The 24,679-nt window shown below is 37.3% G+C and overlaps 1 protein-coding gene across 2 annotated transcripts in view; it reads left to right on the forward strand.

Moving 5' to 3' along the window:
* LOC136857641 (zinc finger protein 883) overlaps nt 1-16,112 on the forward strand; it is a 44,613-nt gene extending 28,501 nt beyond the window's left edge. For both annotated transcript variants that reach the window (XM_067136450.2, XM_067136451.2), the window contains exon 5: nt 12,635-16,112. In XM_067136450.2, coding sequence (XP_066992551.2) covers nt 12,635-13,727 — 1,093 coding nt within the window. In that variant the 3' untranslated portion in view covers nt 13,728-16,112. The remainder of the gene's footprint in view (nt 1-12,634) is intronic.
* Nucleotides 16,113-24,679: the final 8,567 nt, after the last annotated feature.

The following is a 24,679-nucleotide window of genomic DNA, read 5'->3' on the forward strand; positions in this document are numbered from 1 at the left end:
GCGAGCCGAACACATCCTCGGACACTCCCAGCACCAAAAGCCATGCCATTTCATTTCATCGTCACAGCTGGAGTGCTCATTCTGCATGATAATGCATGACCGTATACTGCCGAACCAATACGCAGAGTTTTTTAAAAATTATGGATGGGAAATCCTTCCCCATCCGTCCTACAGTCCTGACATGAGCCCACCAACTTTGTTTTGTTTCCAAAACTCAAGAAACCTCTTTGAGGGAAACGTTTTCAAACCATTGAGGAGGCTTCTGATGCAGTGACCTGAAAATCAGACAGATCAAGATAGATGGCGTCCTAATGGGAATGCAAGACTTGCATAAGACCAGTTTCATTGCCAAAATGCTGGGCTGCTGTTATTGAGAAGAATGGAGATTACATTAAAGGCCTGTAAAGTCATTTTGTGATGTAAAAAAATAATTGAACCATAATTTTACGGTACGCAAAATTTTCGAAATGACCTTTGTATTTTATTACATTTTCCCTATCGCCTTTCCATACCTGCCAACTTTTACTGTTTATCCATAAAATTTACAGATATTGCAGCATTTTACGATTTTACGGATGAACGGTGTCATTTTACGACTTCGTGCACAAAAATTTGAAGTGCTAACATTCGAATACCACCCCACTTCCGTATAATCGGTTGTTTCAAATTATTATAATTAATGAACCACCTTTCCAATACACAAAATCCTTACATTTAGGATTAAATGGTTTCATCCTAAATATAAGGATTTTGTGTATTGGAAAGGTGGTTCATTAATTACAATAATTTGATACTCTGAACTCCAATACGGTTGGAAAATGAGATTTATAACTTGTAATAATCGGTTGCTTGCGTGGGTCGAAGGCAAGTCCACAATAGTCGATTCTTTAATGCGATTGGTACTTTTAACCGTGTGATGTTTGTATCGTCATTGGAATTGAATATAAAGCCAAGATAACAGTTCTTTCATGTGAATATTAGGTGTTGACAGGCTCTGCTCTGCAAATTCTTTGTTGTGCTCTGTTCGGTTGTTGTGATTTAACCCATATTTTGACTACGTGAATGTTGTTCTTTGCTCATGAAGTTGGCGTTCCTTGAATGTTTGGGCCTTCTAAGGTTGACATATTTTAACGAAATGTTCAAGTTTTTGTGTTATAACTTCGTGCTTCACAGTTTCCTGTTTTCCTTGGACTAATTATATTCGTTCCACAGATGTGTGTGTGTTTTTTACCATATGTATATGTTTTGTTCACGAAGTTGGCATCGTGTTCATTTCTTTGTGTGCTTTGACATGTTTTAATGAAGTGTTTGACTGCCTTGAGTGCTTTTGTTATAATTTGATGTGACGTTTAGTGATCCAGGTTCCTTTCGATCTTCAGTAGATATCGAGACATTTGTTCTCGGACATTTTTATACGCTATATTCCTGTTGTAGGATTCATGAATAAATCCAACAAGAAACAGTACCTCCAGACATTTAAAGAATCATATTCTGTTGATTTTCCATGCATACTAAAATCAAGAAAGGGAGAAAAATTTGCCTTTTGCATGGTTTGTGGATGTGATATTAATATTGCAAGTGGTGGAAGATACTATTTAAGTAATCATGTGAAGTCCGGTAAACACGTAAGTTATGTTAAATCGAAGGAAGATAACAAGAAAATCAACATTTTTTTTTTTTTGCAAGTCTGGAAACGTTGACAGTGACGTTATTAGGGCTGACTGTAAGTTTACTTCCTTTTTGGTGGAACACAATGCACCCTTAAGTGCGGCTGATCATGCTGGTGCTTTATTTAAGAAGATGTTTTCCACATCAGAAGTTGCAAAGAAATATAGCTGTGGTCACACGAAAACGACCATGCATTGTAAATAAAATGGTAAAAAATGCATCTGAAGTTGTAAAGTGCCTTCTTTGGCAACAGATGGAAGCAATGATATGAAGCCAAGTTGTACCCTATTGTTGTTACATTGTATGATATTCTACGGGAAAAAGTAGTAAGCACTGTGCTATCCATACCAGAGTTAGATAGGGACCCAACAGGGAGAAACATCGGTAACCTGATGTTATCACAGCTGAATTCTCATAACATACCAATTGAAAACTGTGTGGATTTTTTCTCCGACAATGCTCCTGTTATGATAGAACACAAAAAGGGGGTTTCAGCAGTTCTGAGGGAAGTTCAACCAGGTATTGCCATCATAGGTTGCATTTGCTACCTGATCAATCTATCAGCTGAAAAATGTGCTGGAAGATTACCACTGAAAGTGGATGAGATTCTTGTTGGTATATATTATTTCTTAGAGAAGAGTGTCAAAAGTGAAGAATGCCTTCAGAAATTTCAGAACCTGCACAATAAGGAGGCAAAGAAAATTCTGAAGCATGTATGTACTATGTGATTATCTTTAGGCAGATGTTTGGATAGACTACTGGATCAGTGGGATCCGCATCTTTCTTTCTTCAAGGAGTAAGTAAAATATTGAAAATGAAAACCTACAACCTGTTTTCCAGTCATTGACCAGGTCAGGGATGGAATGAATGAATCATATATAGGCTATTAGTACAATGGGGGTCGTCATGAGGATGTAATATTATGTACCCAAAACATTTCCACAAACTTGATATCTTTCAGAATACCTAGAGTTGAACAAAGTGGATCCAAAGAGTATCAGAAGAAGATAATTCTTGGTTCTGCTACTACACAAGTCTCTAAAAGAATAGCATATTCTTCCAAATATGACAAACCCACCCTAAAAAGTAAGACTTCTACTGCAACACATGAGGAAAAATTGTTTATGTTCCTGTCCTCGAACTTGAACAAGGCCTTTTGCACTTTTCTTCATGCGAGTATTCCTGCATTTGACAAATTCAATGTTACCCATCAGACTTCTTCCCCACAAGTTCACTTTTTATTGGAACTTCTAATGGATTTGCGAAAGGTTGTTCACCAGGTTTAAGCCCAAAATTGTCAAAAGCTCCTCAGTGCTTGCAGTTGAGTACAATTTGATTCAAAATCAAATAAGTGAAGATGTATTAGTTATTGGCATTCAGACTTTGAACATAGTGAATAATCTACAGGATACAGATAAAACACCTTTTTCTTTTCATCCTCGGGAAACTACTTTTTTACTGCTTGTGTCTAAATCATCAACATGTTTCCACTCAAGGATGATGTGTTAAAGCATTCTCAAGTTGCTAGGTGAGACAAAATTAAAGATGCACAGTTTTCTTCCATTTGTTTATTTTTTTGTTTATTTGGAAATGTTTCCTATCATGTTTTGCAAGGAAGAGAATGAAACTACAGATGAGGTGGTGAAAGAGGTTCAGAGGCAGTTCACAGCTCCTCAGATAGATGACACTTTAGCTGTAAATCAAGATGCTGCAAGTTGAGTACAAATATCAAGAATTTGTAGAGCCGATGGACTTCTTAAGTATAACTGAATTTCTAGACTAATGCTCTCTATTCTCACCATACCCTATAGCAATGCAGAATGTGAACGTGTTTTCAGCCTTGTGAAGAAAAATAGAACAGAGTTCAGATCATCCATGTCCAATGAATCTCTGGAGTCTTTCTATTTTGAAGACCAGGAGTAATGGTCCATTTTATGACAAAACATTTTCTCAATACTTTTTGCAGGAAGCTAAAAAGGCCACAACTATGACTTTAAAGTTGAACTGGCATGTGATTTGCAGTGTGTATTATATTATTTCTTGCCTGTGTTTCATTAAACAAGTATTATTGTGTAAAGCCTTTTTCAATTATTGCATACCTGCTTAATTTATCAAGGAAGTCCTGTTATGTATGCTCCAAACTAACATTCACCACGCCTGCTGCTGTTTAATATAGATTTCTTCCAGATTGTGATGTTCATCTACAATTCATTGGCCTATGATGTAAGTAGATATAATTTCACTAAAGTATCCTGTTTAAAGCGTGAATTATTGTATATTGTAGCCCAGAAGTATATTATTTTTGTCAAGCTGGGGTATCGCAGTAAATTGAAAATGCCGGGGTATGTCAAAAATCGTCATTTTTTTGTTGCGGGTGAGTTTACTGACAGTCCTTTTCAAAAGTTGGCAGGTACGCTATTGAACTTCACAGTTAATCTAACACATATACAAGTGATTCTTTTTCTTTGTTTTTACATAACAGACTGCAAAACATCCATGCATATCAACCACTGTTTTTTTTCCGTAGGCCCTCCCCATCCACAGGCTTCAGGAGTACCTCTGGCTCAACCTCTTAAGAATTACTGACCTACAGTCTTGCGAGTATATTTGCACCTTGCAATACGTGTCCATGCCCAGTAGGCAGTAATGATTGATCTTTTGAAAGTTAAAAGTTTTGCGTAGGAATTGCAAAAAATTGTATATAAACTGCCTGACAAAAAAATAAAGCACCCAGAAGGAATGGTGAAAGTGTACGAAACAATATTGCTGAAAGACCCTGTTCCTTTATTGAACTGATTACAATATGGGATGAAATAGGCAAGGCTGTTGGCAGTTACAGGTGGAATGTTGGCGCCAGGTCGGTAGGGTGTTGCACCCGCCGCCCTGCACCACCCCCTGGCCGCAATGCATACCGTTCTGCGGTTCAGAATGGTGTCGGACAGCCTTTCGATCCTCTCCTGAGGCGAGTTTGTCCACAGTTGTTGCAGCTGTCCCTCCAGATCCCACAGGGACGGAGTTCCCTTCCAATGTCATCCCACATGTGTTCAATGACAGACAGGTCCAGGGATCTTGCTGGCCATGGGAGGACCTCAACATCCTCTAGGCAGTCCATAGACACACATGCTGTGTGTGGACATGCATTATCTTGTTGGAACACTGTCCCAGGCTGCTGTGCCATAAGGGGTAGGATGTGTGGATGCAGAATGTCTGTGACGTATCACTGTGCCATCAAAGTCTGCCGAAATACTATTAGAAGTGACCTGAATGCATATGCTATGGCTCCCCACACCATAATGCCAGGGATTACGTCTGTGTCTCCACAATATGGGCAGGATCTGCTCTCGACGCCGCCAAACCCCGCACATGATGGTTATTGGAGGTTATGGAGAAGCAAGACTCATCACTGAACATGATGTGATGCCAGTCGTCATCTGTCCACGCCTCCCGGCCAAGGCTCCACTCCAAACGCAGGCGTTGGTATTCTGGTGTCAATGGCACCGACGCATGGGGCGGTAGGACCCCGATCCAACAGATGCAAGTCGTCGAGACACTGTGCGGGAACTCAGGATGTTGCGGAGTCTCCAATGCATGTTTGCTATTGATGGATCCCGAAGTTATGGGATCCCACAATGCTTGGCGCACCATACGACGGTCTTACATGTTTTGCCCTGTTTTTGGGTATCTTCAGCCTATTGTCAATCTTAAGGTCAAGACACAGGTCTTGTCTGAGTGAAACATTTAGAACCAATATCTACAAATATGGCGTTATACTAAGAATCTTCCTATTTTTTACAAAATAAAAAAGGGGGCCTTACTTTAGGTGACATGTACAAAAATTATAAAAATGTGCAACTACAATTAAAACAAAATTTGTTACATAAATAGATTTAAAATTATCTAACGATTTACAAACTGTACAAAGTAACAATTGGATCTCTTCATCATTGGATGAATCGTTAGGTTGGTAGTTTGTAGAAAGTATGTTCGTCCAAGGTTCTTTTTGTTCACATATGCCATTCGTTTGGCAGCAACATAATAGGAACCATAGTTTGTTGTCGTTCTTGCAAAGCTTGAAATATCCCATGAGGAAAGAAGCATAGTAGGTTGTTACTATTATAAGGAATTAAGCAATTTTTGTGGATTAAACTTCATGTATGTTGGAGTACGTTATCCAATGTCATTCAGTAGTTAGCTGTTCCTCTATGAAGTGTTACTTGGATGCTTTCTAGACTAATGTTATCGGTGTTTCATTGTTCTGCCATGGGATTGTTAATGTATATTGTATTTTCAGTTTTTGTTAGCTGGATTCATTTGTTCCAGTTGCGTCTGAACGACTAATTCCTTGTAATAGTAACAACCTACGATGCTTCTTTCCTCATGGGATATTTCAAGCTTTGCAAGAACGACAAGAAACTATGGTTCCTATTATGTTGCTGCCAAATGAACGGCATAGGTGAACAAAAAGAACCTTGGACGAACATACTTTCTACAAACTACCAACCTAACGATTCATCCAATGATGAAGAGATCCAATTGTTGCTTTGTACGGTTTGTAAATTGTTAGATAATTTTAAATCTATTCATGTAACAAATTTTGTTTTAATTGTAGTTGCACATTTCTTATAATTTTTGTACATATCACCTAAAGTAAGGCCCCCTTTTTTTAAATTATTTTGTAAGAAATAGGAAGATTCTTAGTATAAGGTCATATTTGTAGATATTGGTTCCAAATGTTTAACTCAGACAAGACCTGGGTCTTGACCTTAATCCCTTGAGCGCCGCGTCGGTTTTCCTACCACTGAGCGCTAAGGCCAGTTTCTGTTTTTTGCAAGCTTTTGTTTGATCACTCACAGTTCAGCTGTTATTGTAGGTAAAAACTTGAAATTTTTGTTTTTTTACTAATATGATTGCCTATATAAATAAAGCCTTACTCAGTTCATTTATGACCATTAGTAAACACTTGGCAGCCAAAACCCAAAAATATTAATTAAAAATAAAACAAAACAAAAATTTAGCAATAAAATTTAGGTAGAACAAAATTTTTTTATACATCGCGAACATATTATTTATTGAATAGTACAACCTATTATGAAGCTATATTGAAAATTTCATTGATTTTGTGCCTAAGATAAATCTGTAGTAAAAATACTGTAATTAATTTATATATCCAAATACAAGTCTAATTACACTTGTTTCATTTATATATCAGTACTTACTAAATATGGTACAAATGTCTTTTACATAACACTTACTCATCATACTACGAATGATAATAATAATAATAATAATAATAATAATAATAATAAATTCAGTACAAGTATATTTTCCAAGACCTCTTAAACACATTTATGTTTTGTCAAGCACAATGGATATATAATCATTTTCACAGCAATAAATGAACAAGTAAAAGATTGAGAGCAACTAGACACAGAACCGACAAGGTGCACGCACAGCTGCGCCAAGTAAAGCACGCCAATAAATATGCCTGCTGATTGGATTAATATATTGAAAGAATGGTCTTGAAAATATATGAGGCTGTTTATCTAAAAATAGTAATCTTTAACTAACTATATTGGGAAATTCTGAAAGGAAATTACTGTTACTTTTAATAATAAAAAATAAATACTATGCGTCCTTTTGAAAGGACGTTGGCATTTTTCAGATGAAAACCAAAGGGGCTTTCAAAAGGACGTTGGCGCTTAGAGGATTAAGATTGACAATAGGCTGAAGATACCCAAAAACAGGCCAAAACATGTACCTATGTAGTGTATACAAATCACTTAGAATTTAATCACCACAAATTGTGAATTGTATTGAATAGATGGCTACAATAAATTTTATTCTAATAGAATCCTACTTATTGTTATCTTCAATACGGAACAAACATGGGATTAGTTACTTGTAAAATGGTGTTTCTTGTTCGACCCGAACCTGCACAACGTGATTGGGTGCCCTCGTGTAGCCATCGAGTCCGACATTGAGCCAATGTTACATCTGAATGGTCCATATGCCTGGCAGTTGTACAATACGACCAACTACCCTCATGGAGTCCCACCATGCGGCTTCTGTCAAATGCTGACAATTGGTGGATAGGCTGTGTAACGCATCTGCGACGCATCACGGGTGCTTTGTACTGTATGTAGTCCTCTTTGCACGTCTTGCTTAACTGTCTGACTTACAGCAGTTGACTGGTAACAACTTATCAACAAAAGGACGGTGCCATCACGAATGAACTCTGGTGGGCGTTCTACACATTACAGATCCTTGTGAATCTAATCATTTACTCACACATCAATGGTATGCATGTATACCAAAATGGGATAATATTGGACCACTCCTTTCTGGGTTCTTAACTTTTTTTTTTTTTTTTTTTTTTTTTTTTTTTTTTTTTTTTTTTTTTTTTTTTTTTTTGTCAGGAAGTGTATATTCCATTATGGCAAACTACATCACATACCAGTATTTTGGTAAATCTGACACTGAATGCAAGTTGAAGTTTGAAGCTTGAAATTGTCATCACTATGTGCAAATGAAAAATCTGCCTTATTTGTATGATTATTGAAGGCTATTTCTTTATTATTAATTCCTTATTAAGAGAAGAGAAATTAAGAGAAATTCCCCATCTCTTTCTACACAATAGTTTTGAAGTGATTTATTATTTATTTGCATTTGTAATTACTATGAGGAAGAAATATATTCAATAAGGATAGTTGTCATCACAGTTCCCTCCATTATCACATTGTATGAAATCTGTTTAAATGCCAATGAATGCATTGAGAATATATTATTACAGTACATTTCACCGATCAGATTTCTTCACTATATAATTTTATATTTAACTAAAATACATTAATAAATCCTAACATGGACATGGAAGAATGGATTGCTTGCTTGCTTGCTTGCTTCTGCACATTATCAAACAGTCATTTTCTTGTTGTGCCCCTAAATGTCCTTTCACAGGGATGACCCTCCAAAACCTTCTCCAACTCCTTATCAATTCGATACGATTGTCCCATCGAACAAAACTCTTTCTATCTTCTCTATGGACACCAAATCTTAATCTTGGTACAGGCCCCTGAGCTCTGTTTGATTTGGTCTAGATACATTTTGGAAAACATTCCTTTTCTGGGTAATTAAATCTTCTCTCATCTGCTTTACTAATACCCACACCTCAACTCCATTAACACCCACTGCTCGAAGGATAAAAGACCTGCTAGCCAAGAAAGGTTTTGACTGCTACGAAGAGGTGTTTGCTGTTGGCAGTGATGGGTCCTGTGGGCTCAGTGACATCAAATCAAAATCTCTTTATTTGCAAATGAGGTGTCTACCTCGGTGGCAAATAATACACTAAAATACATTATTGTCAAGCATTAAATTTTAGATTAACAAGAGAAGAGAATTTTCCTAGAATACAATATTATACAATTTATGCTAACAATTTTTCTATTAAACACACAGCTCATCCTTAATAAATTTATATTGTTTACAAAATTCTACTTATAATATCTCCTGTACTTAAAAATGTAGTCAACTCATATACAGTATGTGGAATTACTTCAAATAATACTATACAACTGGTATAAGATTAAAATTTATATTGCATTTATTTACTTATTTAGTTTTTACCCATTTTGGAACCTAAGTAGCATAACGACCTGCTGTCTCTTAACCAGAGCCCTTTTTGCCACCACTTTTCAGAGTTCCTGAAGGGCCTTCACAGCTACTGTAGCGGTCCCAGGGCCCTCTAAGTCTCCACTGTACTTCACCCCTACAGGCAGTCCCCTACTTTGGCTGTCCAAACTCCTTAGACGAGGGGATGGAATTCATTTAATTCACAAACATTTTTTATTTACAATAACCTGCACGGGTCGAATGCCCTCTAACATTTCATTTATTTTCTCTGTTGCTGTTTATTCTCTTCTTGAATATCTGTACAGATTTTGGAAAAGGATCAAACACTACCCCTGGTAAACTGTTCCACTCCTTCACACCCTTCCCAAAGAATGAAAATTTACCCCAATTGCTTCTGCTAAAATTCCTTCTAATTTTATACTTCTGGTCAGTCCTGCCGATATAATAATTTTCTAACTGAAGCCTCTCATGGATATCTCCCCATGCTTCCTCTCCTGTATAGGCTCTATATAATCCTATAAGTCTAGTTTTCTCCCTTCTCTTACTTAAAGTTTCCCACCCAAGTTCCTTTAACATTTCTGATACACTACTCTTTCTCCTGAAATCCCCTGTTACAAATCTTGCTGCTTTCCTCTGCACACTATCTATTTCTTTTATTAGGTATTCTTGGTGAGGATCCCAAACACTGTTTGCATATTCCAATAATGGACGAACCATACTTAAGTAACTTTTCTCTTTTATTTCTTTGTTGCATCCTTTAAGTAGCCTCATTATGGCATGTAACGATCTGTATGCTTTCCGAACAATGTCATCCACATAACCTTTCCAGTGCAAATTACTTTCAAATCTCACACCTAAGTATTTGCACTTGCCATCTTTTCGGATAACTACCTCATCCAAAGTATATTCAAATTCAGTTTTAAAATTCCTGTTTGTAAATGTTGTAACAGTTGATTTGTCTTCATTAACCTTCATATTATTTTCTTCACCCCATTGTTGGATACTCTCAAGGTCCCTTTGTAATTCTGAACAATCCTCAGTGTTATTTATTTTCCTATAAACAGTTATATCATCTGCATACAATCTGATTTTTGATGTTATATTATTCCCTAAATCATTTGCGTATGTTAAGAAAAGTAATGGACCGATTATACTACCCTGTGCAATTCCCTTCCTAACTTTCTCTTCCTGCAATACATTATTTCCTACTTTGAACCCTTGATTTTAGAAATGTTTTTATCCAACGTGTAACCCTTACGTCCAATCCTATTCCCTCCAATTTCTTTAATTATATTCAATGTTCCACTCTATCAAAGGCTTTGGAAAGATCTATGGCTATGCAATCTAACTGGCCTCCTGAATCCAACTGATCTGATATGTCCTGCTGAAATCCCACCAGTTGTGCCTCACAAGAAAATTTCTTTCTAAATCCATACTGACATCATGGCATTTAACATGAATGAGTTTCCTAGCCATTATTCTTTCTCAACACCTGGAATAATAATAATCATCATCATCATCATCATCATCCTAAACCATCTCCAGTTTCCCGGGTGTGGTATATGAGCCTCCTCCATCTCATCCTGTCCTTGTACCATTCCTCCTCCACCAACTTGTCCCAATCATGACCTCTCAGCAGTACATCGTTCTTAACTAAATCTATCCATTTCCTTTGTGGCCTTCCCACTGGTCATCTTCCTTCTACTTTTCTGTCAAATTCCTTCCTTGCAGTTCTGTTAACTGGCATCCTCTTCATGTGACCAAACCACTTCAGTCTTGATATCTAAATCTTATTGAGGAGAGAATCATCTATTCCTACTTCTCTAATTTTCTCATTCCTAATCTTGTCTTTCCTGGTTTTCTGGATCATAGTGTGTAGGAATTTCATTTCAGCTGCCTGGAGTTTGGAATTATCTCTATTGGTCAGTGTTGTGGTTTAGAAACTGTATGTAAGAATTGGTGTATAATAGGACTTGTACAATGTCATTTTTATTTTCATAGGTATTTGCTCATCCCACAGCAGGTGTCTTACCTGGTGGTAAAATTGTGTTGCCTTATTGATTCGATTGTTCACCTCATATTTTGCTAGGTTGTCATTTGATAGAACGCTACCCAAGTATTTGAAAACTGGAATGCTGTCCAGTTGGGCTTCATTTAACATGACTGTTGGTTCTGCTCCTTCCTCATACACTTTCATCACTTAAAGGCATGCATAATAATAATTTTGAACCTGAAGCTAATGCTAAGACATCAGAGAATTTGTAGCATACCCCTCACTACAGCGAACATAAGTCCAAGGTGAACACGTAGCAGTATGCAACAAGCTCCCAAACAGAATGTCACCAAACCACAACAACAGCAGTAAGTACAAATTCACTCTCACACACAACTTCAGGCATTCCTTCAAACTTACAACACTTTACTCATATCATTTTATCTTTCACAGATAACTACAGCACCGGTGCACAAATATAGACAAGGAAGAAGTTACTGCCAAAAATCTGTATTCAACCATATCCAAAAAAAACAAGACTTCAACATCTGCTTCTAACTTTTGAAAACAAGTTTACAGCAGAGCCACATATTGTCTCTGTCCACAATATTGGACCATTTAATGACTAGGGTTTTAATTACAAGCATACATGAAGACATCTTTTAGTCAAATAGAACATTCACAAGAACCTACACCACTGTTACGAGCTCGAAATCAATCAACATAAACATAGGTGCACAAGACCCTAACGAGGAAGTCTGAAGAAGGAATACGCAAGACATGAACTTTTAAATTCACCAAGTGTTTTATATACATGTTTTCGGTGTTTTTAATGTGTTTAATGTGCACGTACAATTAGTTTTAAGCTTAGATTAAGTTTTTACTACCATATTTTAATCTCAAGAACAATTTTAATCCCACGGAATCACGAACGAAATGACGATAGCATTCAACTCATGTCCCCATTAGACATCTGGATGTGCTAAAGGATGACATCTTTTTAGATAAGTAACACAAACCAATGCCTAATAGATGTAATATTATGATTTGTCAGCTGATGACCAAATAGAGTCGAAACCTGTACTGATGTAAGTTTACATTTACAATAAATAGTATTGACAGGTGGAATTTCTTTCTTATCCATATACGTGTAATCAGTCAATACGGACATGAAACTCATATATAACAAATATTTAGTCTTTAAAATTTCTTGATTCAAAAGCCTATACAGTATCATGTCTATAGGAAATAATTTCTTTTCCTTTGGCTTGTTCTTTCTTCAGGGGTCTCATATTGACTTCTTTCATTTTCTTGGTTTCTTTAAATATTATATCTACATTTCAGGTCTGAAAAGGAGACTGAAAACTGGGGCTTTGTAGGAAATGACTCAAGTCTCAAATTTTCTCCTACAAGGGTGAAAACTTTCCACAAATGTCCAGAATGCAGCAAGATCTTCAGTCATCGTGGTGACCTTCGTAAGCATTTCTTCATCCACACCGGGGAGCGGCCGTACTCGTGTACTGTCTGCTCCAAGACATTTACGCAGAGCAGTAACCTACGAACACATCTTAGGACTCATTCTAATGTTCAAACCTCTTATAAGTGCCCTCATTGTGGACAGAACTTCTCACAAAATGAGAGCATGCTTGCACACATGTTATTGCACATTGTTCCTACATCTCACAAATGTGCCTACTGCCCAAAAGTGTATTCTCACAGTAGCAAGCTTCGGAGGCATATGCGGTCTCACTCTGAAGTACTGCATAAGTGTGAGATGTGTGGAAAGCGATTCACAGAGCATGAAAGTCTTATTGCTCACAAGAGGTTGCATACTGGGGAGTGTAAGCATAAGTGTGAACAGTGTGGAAAATATTTCACTCATCGTGGGGATTATCGTAAACACCTCTTAACTCACACTGGAGAGCGTCCCCATCCTTGTCCACATTGTCCAAAGAGTTTCTCTCAGCGGAGCAATCTACGAACCCATTTACGAATACACACTGGGGAAAAGCCTCATCAGTGCTCTGAATGCAATCGCGGATTTACTCAACTAGCAAATTTGCGTAAACATGAGAGGACACACATGAAAATCGATCATAGTGTTGTTTCTGTTATGAACTTTACACCTCTTGTTCTTTTGAGAGAAGGTGATTCAGAACTTAGTAGTGAAGAGATATTAGGTCTCAAAGTTGATGATCGAGATACGAAGCATTCTCTTGAAGATGATTGTCCAGAAATTAGGCATTCTAAACCTAATTTAATAAAAGAGGAGCCTCATGAAGTAATTGATTGCCCAGAAACTGGGCATTCTAAACCTAATCTAATAAAAGAGGAGCCTCGTGAAGTAATTGATCAGGAAGATAACTCACAAATAAGTGATAATAATTTGGACAAAGTGAATAACTATTTGACAGTCAAACAGGAAGCTGTGGATTAAAGCAAACTGGATAGTATTTGATGTCTATACTACAGTAAGACCAGAAATGCATTTAGTATGGTGTTCTGTGCTCATGCTTTACGACAGTTTCGGTGGCTACAAGGGATGTTTAGAAATGTAGGATCTTCCTGATCAGCTGCTTTGCTGGAGGTGGTCTCATGTGGTAAGAGAACGAGAAATTTCTCATTTCCTTGAAAAATCATAGCATATTCCTAAGATAATAATAATTTTATGAACTTGTGTTAGGAAGAGTATGTTAATGATGTTTTCATTTTATGCTGAATTATTGTCTGCTTTTATCCTTCCTTATCAGTGGTGATATTTATTTATTTATTTATTTATTTATTTATTTATTTATTTATTTATTTATTTATTTATTTATTTATTTATTTATTCATATATTTATTCATTTATTTATTTATCTGTCCTATCTTTACATTTGGTGCTAGTTTCATGTAGTCACTTTTTGACACATTTAGGTGCTACTTAAAGTTAGTGTGCCTATACATAAGTGAGCTTAGATCTAATTATATCTTATGGTTGTGTTTCCACTATGTCCATATGTTTATATACAAAGTAGGTTGCAATATGCGACACTAGAGGAGCAAAAGACTAACTGTCTTACTAATAAATGGTGTATAACTTTTATACAAGATTTACACACCGTTTACACGAAATTCGTTACTAATAAACCGTGTATAAGCCTCTGTGTATACATCTGTTATAGTTATTCACTGAATTGCTTATACAGTCCAGGACCCTTGTATAAGTGTTGTATAGCAGCGAGTAGCAGAAAAAAGAAATGAGTGAGCAGTTTATTTTCGTGGTATTTATTGTCTACAGTAATATAATCGTTGTGAAATATTCGACTTATCCATTTAACATTGAACACATGTTGAAAGAATGGACGATAACGTTGATGATCTTCACGATATTTTAAACATAGAAGACATACACCATTCAGAGGTTATGGAAGCTAGACATCTTCGTAAAGTAAAACACTTAAAAGAGATGGAATGACAATGAATAACTATAAAAGAAATGATGGTTGAGCGTATTTTTGTGTAATAATGTGTTACAGCTTAATAGACCTTTGATATTGCGAGTTTATTATACACTATCTGCCCCTACAAAGATCTTTCTCAATTGAGTACCTACCGTATAAAAGGGGACATATTCCTCGAGATAAAAAATGGCATAACTTGAAAACCATACGTAATATGATTTCAATACTTTGTAGTTGAATACGCAGAAATATGATGTATAAATGCCTAATAGAAACGTTTTTGATCAAACCTTTCTTTTAAGCTACAAAACAGTTTTTCCTTTCTCCTGAAAAGTAAGGATTTTGGAATGTGTACCCTTTTCAACTCGCCGATTCAATTACAATTGCTTATGTTTTCCGTACTACCCCAGTTAGTAGCTTTTGATATTTTCTTAAGCTTTTCCATTTCTTTTTTGGCGTCCATTACACAAGCAAGCTGAAGAAATGTTGATATCATTATAAGTCAATTTCCAGCTGTCTCACGGAATGACAATGAATAACTATAAATGAAATGATGGTTGGGTGTATGTTTGTGTAATAATGTGTTACTGCTTAATAGACTTTAAATTGCGAGGTTATTATACATTATCTGCCTCTACAAAGATCTTGGATCTCTCTCAAATTTAAGTATAAAAAGGGACATATTCTTTGACATAAAAAATGGTATAACTTGAAAACCGTACGTAATATGTTTTCTACACTTTTTAGTTGAATACGCAGAAATATGATGTATAAATGCCTAACAGAAACTTTTTTGATCAAACCTTTCTTTTAAGCTACAAAACAGTTTTTCCTTTCTCCTGAAAAGTAAGGATTTTGGAATGTGTACACTTTTCAACTCGCCGATTCAATTACAATTGCTTACGTTTTCCATACTATCCCAGTCAGGAGCTATTGATCTTTCCTTAAGCATTTCCATTTTTTTTTGGCGTTCATTACACAAGCAAGCTGAAGAAATGTTGATATCAGTATAAGCCAATTTCCAGCTGTCTCAGTGTTGCCACTGCCTTTTCGATATGCCGTGCCACTGTGCGACTTTCCGGAAAGTTTTGCTTGTAGATAACCAGCAGAAGCGATCATAAAGGCGGTGACCGTGCGAAATACGTCAGTGAACTGCAGGAAGAGATTCCTATGCCTTGGAACGAGTGTATACATGCTGTATAGTAATACAATGTGTATACATCATTTATTAGTAAGAAAAATGTAAAACGCTGTATAACTATACAAGAGTTAAACAGCTGTATAAGGACTTTTTATTAGTAAGACGGTAAGTTTATTCATGTGATTTCAAGCTCAATATTTGCTACATATAGCACACAGTCATTACAGTTTGTATCAGAACAGCATCTTTATAGTTTCACTAAAATCTTCTACCAAATTGTTTTTTATGATCTCACTAGGCTGTTAACTGCGTCTTCACTTGCGTGAATTTCTTAATTTGATCAAAATGTTCCTCCGTACTGCATTAAGACAGTATCCAAAAATCCCTAAAGTATAAAAACTGGGTTTCTTTTACCCCAGAACCTCCTTGTAAACCACATTTGTGGTATTATTGCCTTTTGGGGCCAAGATGACCAGGCTACTGGCAGAGCTAACTCTGGAACATGCGACATAGAACTGTACATGTAGGAAACAGTCCTCTCTCAAGTCGTTAAGAAATACGTGTTTCTTTATTTTTAAAGGAGGTTCCAAATACCTATTTCCACGTCTGTAATATCTTCAATTTTTAAGGTATAAATATCCTCATAAAAAGAATTCAACTCTTTCACTTCTTTTCAACCCCTCCCTACCCCTTAAGTGGATTTTCTGAAAACAAAATAAATGCATGCTTCTTTATTTTTAAAGGAAATTTCAAATACCCATTGTTACATCTGTAACACAGTAAGTTTTTGAGATAGAGCCTGCACTCATTTTTAAAACACCCCCTTTTTTTACTTCTTTTCACCTCCCCTTAAGTGAATTTTCCGAAAACAAAAAATTTTTAAATGAGATTCCATGTAGGCCTACCACTTTTTACGTCTTTAACATCTTCAGTTTTAGAGATATAAGTATCCTCATTTAAAAAAGGATTCAACCCCTTTTTCACTTGTTTTTCCTCCCTGACATAGATTTTCCAAAAATAAAAGAATACGTGTTTATTTTTAAAGGAGATTCCAAATATCAATTTGAGTTCAGTTTTTGAGTTATAGATATACTCATTTTAAAATTCATCCCCCTTGTTCACCCCCTTAGCAATGGAATATCCAATATTCCTTACTTAGTGAGTACCTACATGGTAATATATATGTAACCCCAAAATATCATTTCTTTATGACTGGTAGTTTTGGCTCGGCAATGATGAATCAGTCAGTCAGTCAGGACATGTTATATATATAGATTTATAATTAAACAGTGATTACTAAGGTTTGTAATTGCCTATTGTTAACAATTTATTGAAAGAAATTTTCAAATACCAATTTTTTATCACTACAGAAATCATTAGTTAAAAAAGATGAGACGATAATTTTATATAATTGGCATATTTCACTATGTTCTCTCTTTTCTGCATCATCATCATCATCATCATTTCCCGTTTTCCAGCTGACACCAAGTGGGTGGCAAATATGGTTCGTCTCCACCAATCCTCATCCAACAGTGTGTTCCAGTGCAGGTTCCGTTGTCCTATGCTGTTCTTCACCGAGTCATCCATCGTAATCTTGGTTCCCCTTGTCCTCTCTAACCTGTCATCTGTCTTTCCAATGCTTGTCTTGGTAGTCTTTCTTCTTTCATCTGCTTGACATGTTCAAACCATCTCAGTCTGTTCTGTTCCCATGGGCGCCCATATGACAGTTTGTAGAGGGGGGGCCTAGACCTGGGGGTATGTATTATTTTTAATATTTTGGAAGATGAATGGTGACTTTGTATTCTGCGGTAGAATGACACCCACAGTACCCCCTGCCTGTTGGTGGGGGCGGTACTTCCACGAAATACCGACTTTTAAATCATTTTCTTGAAAGAAAAACACCTGACTACATGAGACTTTTTTCCCTTTTCCTGCGAGCTAGGGAGGGGCCGCGGCCCATCCTTGCCCCCAGGCATGGGCGCCCTTGTCTGTTCCTCATTTAGTTTTTGCACATCTAGCTCTGTTTGTACGCCTTTATTTCTCACTCTATCCCTCTTTGTCTTCTGTACAATAAGTCTCAGGAATTTCATTTCAGCTGCCTGTACTCTACTCTCATCTCTCTGAATCATTGTCCAGGTTTTGCTCATGTCATTATAGGTAGGTAATATCCTTTGTACATTATTTCTTTAGCCTTCATTGGTACATCTTTATTCCATATTAATCCCTGTACCTGGTGGCAATAGGCACTGTCAAGTTGTATCCTACTAATTTCCAAATCCATTCTTCCATTTTCTGTCAGTTCACTTCCGAAGTATTTGAAGTGTTCTACTATTTACAGTTCATTGTCTCTAATTTTGATAGCTCCATTTCCTTCTTTACTTCCTCTACTCATCACCATTGTCTGCTCTTCTCCATGTTGATCCTCAGTCCGCATTGTTCAATCCTTTTATTCAGTACATTCAGCTGTTGTTGTACCTCTTCCTCCTCTTCTCCCCAGATCACACCATCACCTGCAAGCATCATTACATTCATTCTTTCCCTTCTATAATCTTCCTTTGCTGCCTTTAAGATGTCATCCATCACCATTATCAACAACCAAGATTATAACACATTCCCTTGTTTTAGCCCATTGTCAACTCCAAAATCATTCTCTTCTATCCATTATTGTCTTCACACAGCTGTAACAGTTATCATTATTATTAGTTCTTTGGCAGTGCCCCTGTATATCAGGCTTTCCCAAACTTTCGATCTGGGGGTGCTGTCGTATGCCTTTTCTAAGTCTTTAATAGTACATTATGCAACAAGCTTATAACGGCAATAATTAAGACACGAGTATGTTTATAAAACAAGTGAAGCAAGTTTTCTAATTTCCATACAAGTGTCTTAATTACCATTATAGGCGAGTTGCATACGACTGTTTATGCTCGACTATTATTAAAACTCTTATTTTTTTAAAATTTCTGTCGAGATGTTGCTGGACAGTTGAGTTTACTGAACAGGGCACATGCGCTGGGTTATTGATTTGCTGTGAGTGGATCAGAGACCTTGACAATGTCATATGTTTTCAAAGCTTTGATAGAAGGTTATTATAACCTAGCTTTATTTCAAATACAAATTGTTTATTGTACAGTCGGTGAAGTGAATTTGCAGGAATGTGCTGTGTGGTTGTGGAATATTAGAAGTAGAAGGTGCATTGATGTTAATATGTGTGTCCAACATGTTTGATTTTGGAAACAAGTGCGAAGCTAGTGCGTTGAGCGCAGGTGCGATGCTGTCCTTACCTAATTGGTCAGACAGTTGTATCATGATGAAAATCTGAACTCTGATTGGTGGAGAACCTGTATCATAATGAAAATCTGAACTCTGATTGGTGGAGAACTTGTATCATAATGGAACTTGAACTATAATGAGCCTCATTAAGATTCAGTTTTCTGGCATATAATATATTTTGGCATCGTCGAGCATAAGAGTCATTACTATATCTTTCCCAGCTCTTTCCCATATATTGCATTAGGCATGGTGTTGTTAACTTTTCACCAGTCTTGTGGTCTAGGGATCGTGAGCCTGCCCCTTACTGGGAGATCCTAGGTTTGGTTCCCAGCCAGGTCGGACATTTTTACTTGGATGTGAGAGCTGCTTCGAGGACCACTCAGCCTACATGAGAACAGTTAAGGAGCTCACTGATGGTGATCTAGCGGTCTTGGTCTAGAGAGCCAAGAATAATAGCCGAGAGGATTCGTTGCACTGACCCTGTGTGTCTGTCACTTCATAATCTACAGACCTTTGAACTGATTAGCAGTTGATTGGTAGACCAGGCCTCACCAGAGCTGTAGCAGCTTATTTTGTTAACTTTTAAGCAAATCCATATAGAAAACAAAGTTTTTTCCTATGTTTTCCCTATGTATGATCTGTGGAATAAGAGAGCTATACAGACCTGTTCATTCTTCATCCGGCGCCCTGAAAGCTGCCGAGATTATTACCATTTTTACTGACAGACAGGACATCGTGAACTGCTGGAAGGAACACTTCAGTTTGCTCTTAAATTGCAGTTCTTTTGCTGCTGAAGACTTCCTCCAACTTGTGCCACAACATCCTCCACAATCTTTGATGGCAGTCCCACTTATTTCTCAGGAATTTAGAAAGGCTCTTGATAATCTAAAACCAACAAAGGTTCCTGGGCCTGACAACATTCCACATGAGTTCATCCAAAGTGGAGACCTACCTCTGAAAACCAGGCTCCAGGCTTTTATCCCTCATCCTTCTAGTATGGGAATCTTGCTAGGTCTCTGCTGACACGAAGGATTCCACCATTGTCTCCATCTTAAAATAAAATTTTAAAAAAGGCGATCAAAGCATCTGTGGTAATTGTGAAATTGTCTCCAGATAGTCTCTAAGAAGGTACTTCCTGAATCCCAATATGGGTTCCGTTCCTCAAGAGGCACTACTGATATGATTTTATGTGCAAGACAACTCCAAGAAAAGTGCAGAGAACAACTAAATCCTTTGCTTTTTGTGTACTATGACCTAGAAAAGACCTTCGATAGAGTGCCTACATAAACAGTATGGGTGTTTTAAGGCGATTTGGCTGCACAGAACACTTTGTTGGATTGATACAGGCAATCTCAAGATAATATGCTTGGACGAGTGTTATACCAAAATGAAAGTTCAGAAGACTTTCCCATACCTAATGGGCTTAAGCAAGGCTGTGTACTTGCACCAGCACCCTTTGCCCTGTACTTGGCAGCCATACTCTACAAGACATCATCTGAGAACAACGCAGGTGTAGAACTTGAGTATAGACTTGATGGAGGGCTGTTCAATCAGGCCAGACCCTGAACAGAAAAACATACTAGTCTCATCCATGTAACTGAACTGCAGTATGCAGAAGACAATGCTTCTCCAGCTCAAACACCCGACAAGCTGCAAATGTCAGATAACTGTTTCAGTAGGGGGTACAGATGATTTGGCCTAACCATCAACATTCCTAAAACAAAGATACTCGCACAGCCAGCTCCTGGAACTGTCTTTCCAGATTTCAGTATTTCTATCTCTAGTATGCCTCTAGAACAAGTAGATCATTTCCTCTATCTAGGAAGTATTCTCTCTAGTAACTGCTCAGCAGAGGACGTGGAGAATAGAATGTGTGCTGCCCATACATCCTTCGGACGTCTTACATATCAGGTCTTCCTGAATAATTATCTAACAATATATACAAAATTGATTGTGTATTGATTAGTTGTTACCTCCGCCTTGCTCTATGGATGTGAAACCTGGACTTTATATCACCCTGATATAAAGAAACTAGAAGGTTTCCAGTGTCAGAAGTTGATATATTGTGAACATCAAATGGGATGACTATGTTCCAAACACAACCACCTTAGAGAGGGCAAAGGTGAACAGTATAGAGGCCGCTATCGCTGGTCACCAATTCACATGGATTGGACATGTCCAGCGCATGAAAGATGACAGACTTCCTCGAAAAATGCTATGTAGTAAAATCAGTAGAGGCAGGAGACCCCATGGTGCCCCTCTGAAGCACTATAAAGATCAGATTAAGAAGACCTTCAGGTGCACTGACATTGGTTCAAGTACATAGTAGGCCCTATATCATTGCAGAAGACTGCATTAGCTGGTGCACAACTACTGCAGCTGCTGTTGCACAATTTGAGCATGAACATAATAAACAGGAAGCAGAAAAATGTTAACAGGCATAAACAACAGCAAGCTCAATTAAAACCTCCACCCTGTATAAGTTGCAACCAATGTGGTTGTATGTTTCATGCCAGGATTGGTCTCATTAGCCATCAAAGACATCTGCATCCCTGAATTCAAGGATTGGAAGAAACTCAGGAGAAATATGAATACTTGTATATGAGTATCAGCTGACAACAATGTGATCTTTGTATATATCTTTCTGTCCCAGACCATGACCCATAGAAATACCGAACATATCAACATTATGCACTTGTTTGTATGCCTAATGGACCATTGAAACCCAATCTTCATCACTGACATCTGCTTATCTGGGTTGGACATACAGTAATGAACAACCTGTGAAATGTTACATACTATCAGAAAGATCTCAAATCATCATAATCATTTCCTGTTTCCAGCTTCCTGGGTCGCGTTGTGAATCAAGGACCTCCGTCGCTGCCTGTCTGTCTACCACTCTTCTCTTTTTCTAAGTACATATTCTGGTTTTCCTCCCCTCTTCTGTATGCACTCCCACACTGAATCTGTCCACCTCTTTCGGGGTCTTCCTCGTGGTCTCTCTCCTGTTAACATCTCGAAAAAAAGCTTTTTTTTTTTGGCACTCTCTCTTCTCCCATTCTCATCATATGCCCATACCACTTTAGCTTTGTTGCTTCTATCCTGTCTTGAAGTTTCAAGATTCCTGTCCTTTTTCTTATCTCTTCATTTCTAATTCTATCCTTTCTGGTCTTGCCTTCGATACCTGTTAGTATTTCATCTCCTGTATTCTACTCTCCTCTCATTTTGTTGTAGTCCACGATCCAGCTACATAGGTTAGCATGGATCCATAATAGGTTGAATATAATACTTTCTTACATTTCTTCAGGACATCTTGGTTCCACAAAATACCCTTACACTCTGGTAGAAGCTGTTTGCTTGTTGTATTCTTTTCCCAGTTTCCTTGGTTATCTTTCAATCTTCTGTGATCACACTTCCCATACTTGAAACTTTTAACCACTTCCAGAATTTTACCATTCATTATTATGTCTCCTTCCTTCCTTCCTTCCTTCCTTCCTTCCTTCCTTCCTTCCTTCCTTCCTTCCTTCCTTCCTTCCCCTTGTCATCACTATTGTTTTACTTTTCTCTGTGCTTACTTTCATCCCAAATTTTTCTATCTGTTGATTCCATATATCTACTTGTTTTTACACTCCCGTTTCATCCTCACCCCCATATCACTATATCATCTGCAAACAACATGGCTTTTGTTGCCTGTCTTCCCAATCTCTGCTTAATGTTCTTATGAATTTCATCTATGACTATGATGAATAGTATGGGGGATAGTACACTTCCCTGTCGGAGTCCACTTTCAACTTTAAACCATTTGGTTTTCCTATACTAGTCTTCACACTACTAACACAATTTTTTTACATAGCTTTTATCGTTTGCACTTCTACTCTGTTAACTTGTTAACTCTAAAATGTGGGTTTTAAATAGCTCTGAAATGTTCTGGAGGATATAATCTAGTAAATTTATCTTCTATTCATCATATTCGTAAAACAACTTTCTTCTGGGAGCCTATGAAACAAAGATGTTACTCTATTTATCCCCTCCACTTTTTTACTGCCCTATAGAAAACATAGTTTTCATCCCATTCACTCTCGTCTTCATAAACATTATCTAGCATATTTTCCAGCCATTGACTGGACATATTTGGAATATAAGCCTTTCCATTTTCTGCCATTCTATCTGCTCTCTGTCAGCACACTGTTCCATTCTTCTCTACACAGTCCTTTACTCCTTTCAGCCACCTGTCTCTCAGTCTTCCCCTCGGATTCTTGCCACCTACTTCCATCTTCTAGGTATCCTTGAGTTGTCATATATTTGACATATCCACACCATCTAACATAAATTTATCTTCTGTCAGCTCCTATTCTTCTCCTCCTCTTCAAGAATTACATCTTGCTTGCCTCATGATGGCATCGGCAGAAGGAAGGAAGTGCCGTGAAAGCTGTGATAATGAAAGACTCCATAGGCCTTGCAAACTTCATACTGTCAGAGTGAGAAGAGAAAAAGTCATCTGAGGGAAGTTGGATAAGAAAGATGATTGTGAGGAGCCTTGAACAAGTGGAAGTGATGTCAGACTTGGCTAGGGGCTTTGTGGTTGGCATCACAGTTTCCCACCTTGAGAACCCCTAGAGGTTCCCTTTCAGTCACCTCTTACAACACGCAGAGTATATTGGGAGATATATTCTATGCCCCCCAGCCACAGGGAAAATGCTGTGTTTTGTCTGTTTATTGATTTTCTTAAAGCCTTCTTTTTTTTCATTAGGACTGATGACTGATGGTAAGGAATGGTAAAGACCCACCTAATTATAATAGAGAAATAAAGAGACTAAGAAGGAGGTGCAGATTGGAAAGAAATAGTTAGAAATGACTGTGGAAGTAAGGAGAAATTGTAGGAACTTACTAGGAAATTGAATCTAACAAAGAAGTCAGCTAAGGATAACATGATGGCAAGCATAATTGGCAGTCATACAAATTTTAGTGAAAAATGGAAGGGTATGTATAGGTACTTTAAGGCAGAAACAGGTTCCAAGAAGGACATTCCAGGAATCATTAATGAACAAGGGAAGTGTGTATGTGAGGATCTTCAAAAGGCAGAAGTATTCAGTCATCAGTATGTAAAGATTGTTGGTTACAAAGATAATGTATAGATAGAAGAGGTGACTAATGCTAAAGAAGTATTAAAATTTACATATGATAACAATAACATTTACAGTAAGATAAAAAAGATGAAATCTAGAAAATCAGCTGGAATTGATAAGAGTTCTGGGGATATACTAAAGTCAATGGGTTGGGATATATTACCATATCTGAAGTTCCTATTTAATTATTGTTTGTATGAAGGAGCTATACCAAATGAATGGAGAGTTGCTATAGAAGCCCCTGTGTGTAAAGGAAAGGGTGATAGACATAAAGCTGAAAATTACAAGCCAGTAAGTTTGACATGCATTGCTTGTAAGCTTTGGGAAGGCATTCTTTCTTATTATATTAGTCATGTTTGCAAAATTAATAACTAGTTCGATGGAAGGCTGTTCAGGTTTAGGAAAGGTT

The sequence above is a fragment of the Anabrus simplex genome, chromosome 1 (assembly GCF_040414725.1).
Source record: "Anabrus simplex isolate iqAnaSimp1 chromosome 1, ASM4041472v1, whole genome shotgun sequence".
Classification (NCBI taxonomy): domain Eukaryota; kingdom Metazoa; phylum Arthropoda; class Insecta; order Orthoptera; family Tettigoniidae; genus Anabrus; species Anabrus simplex.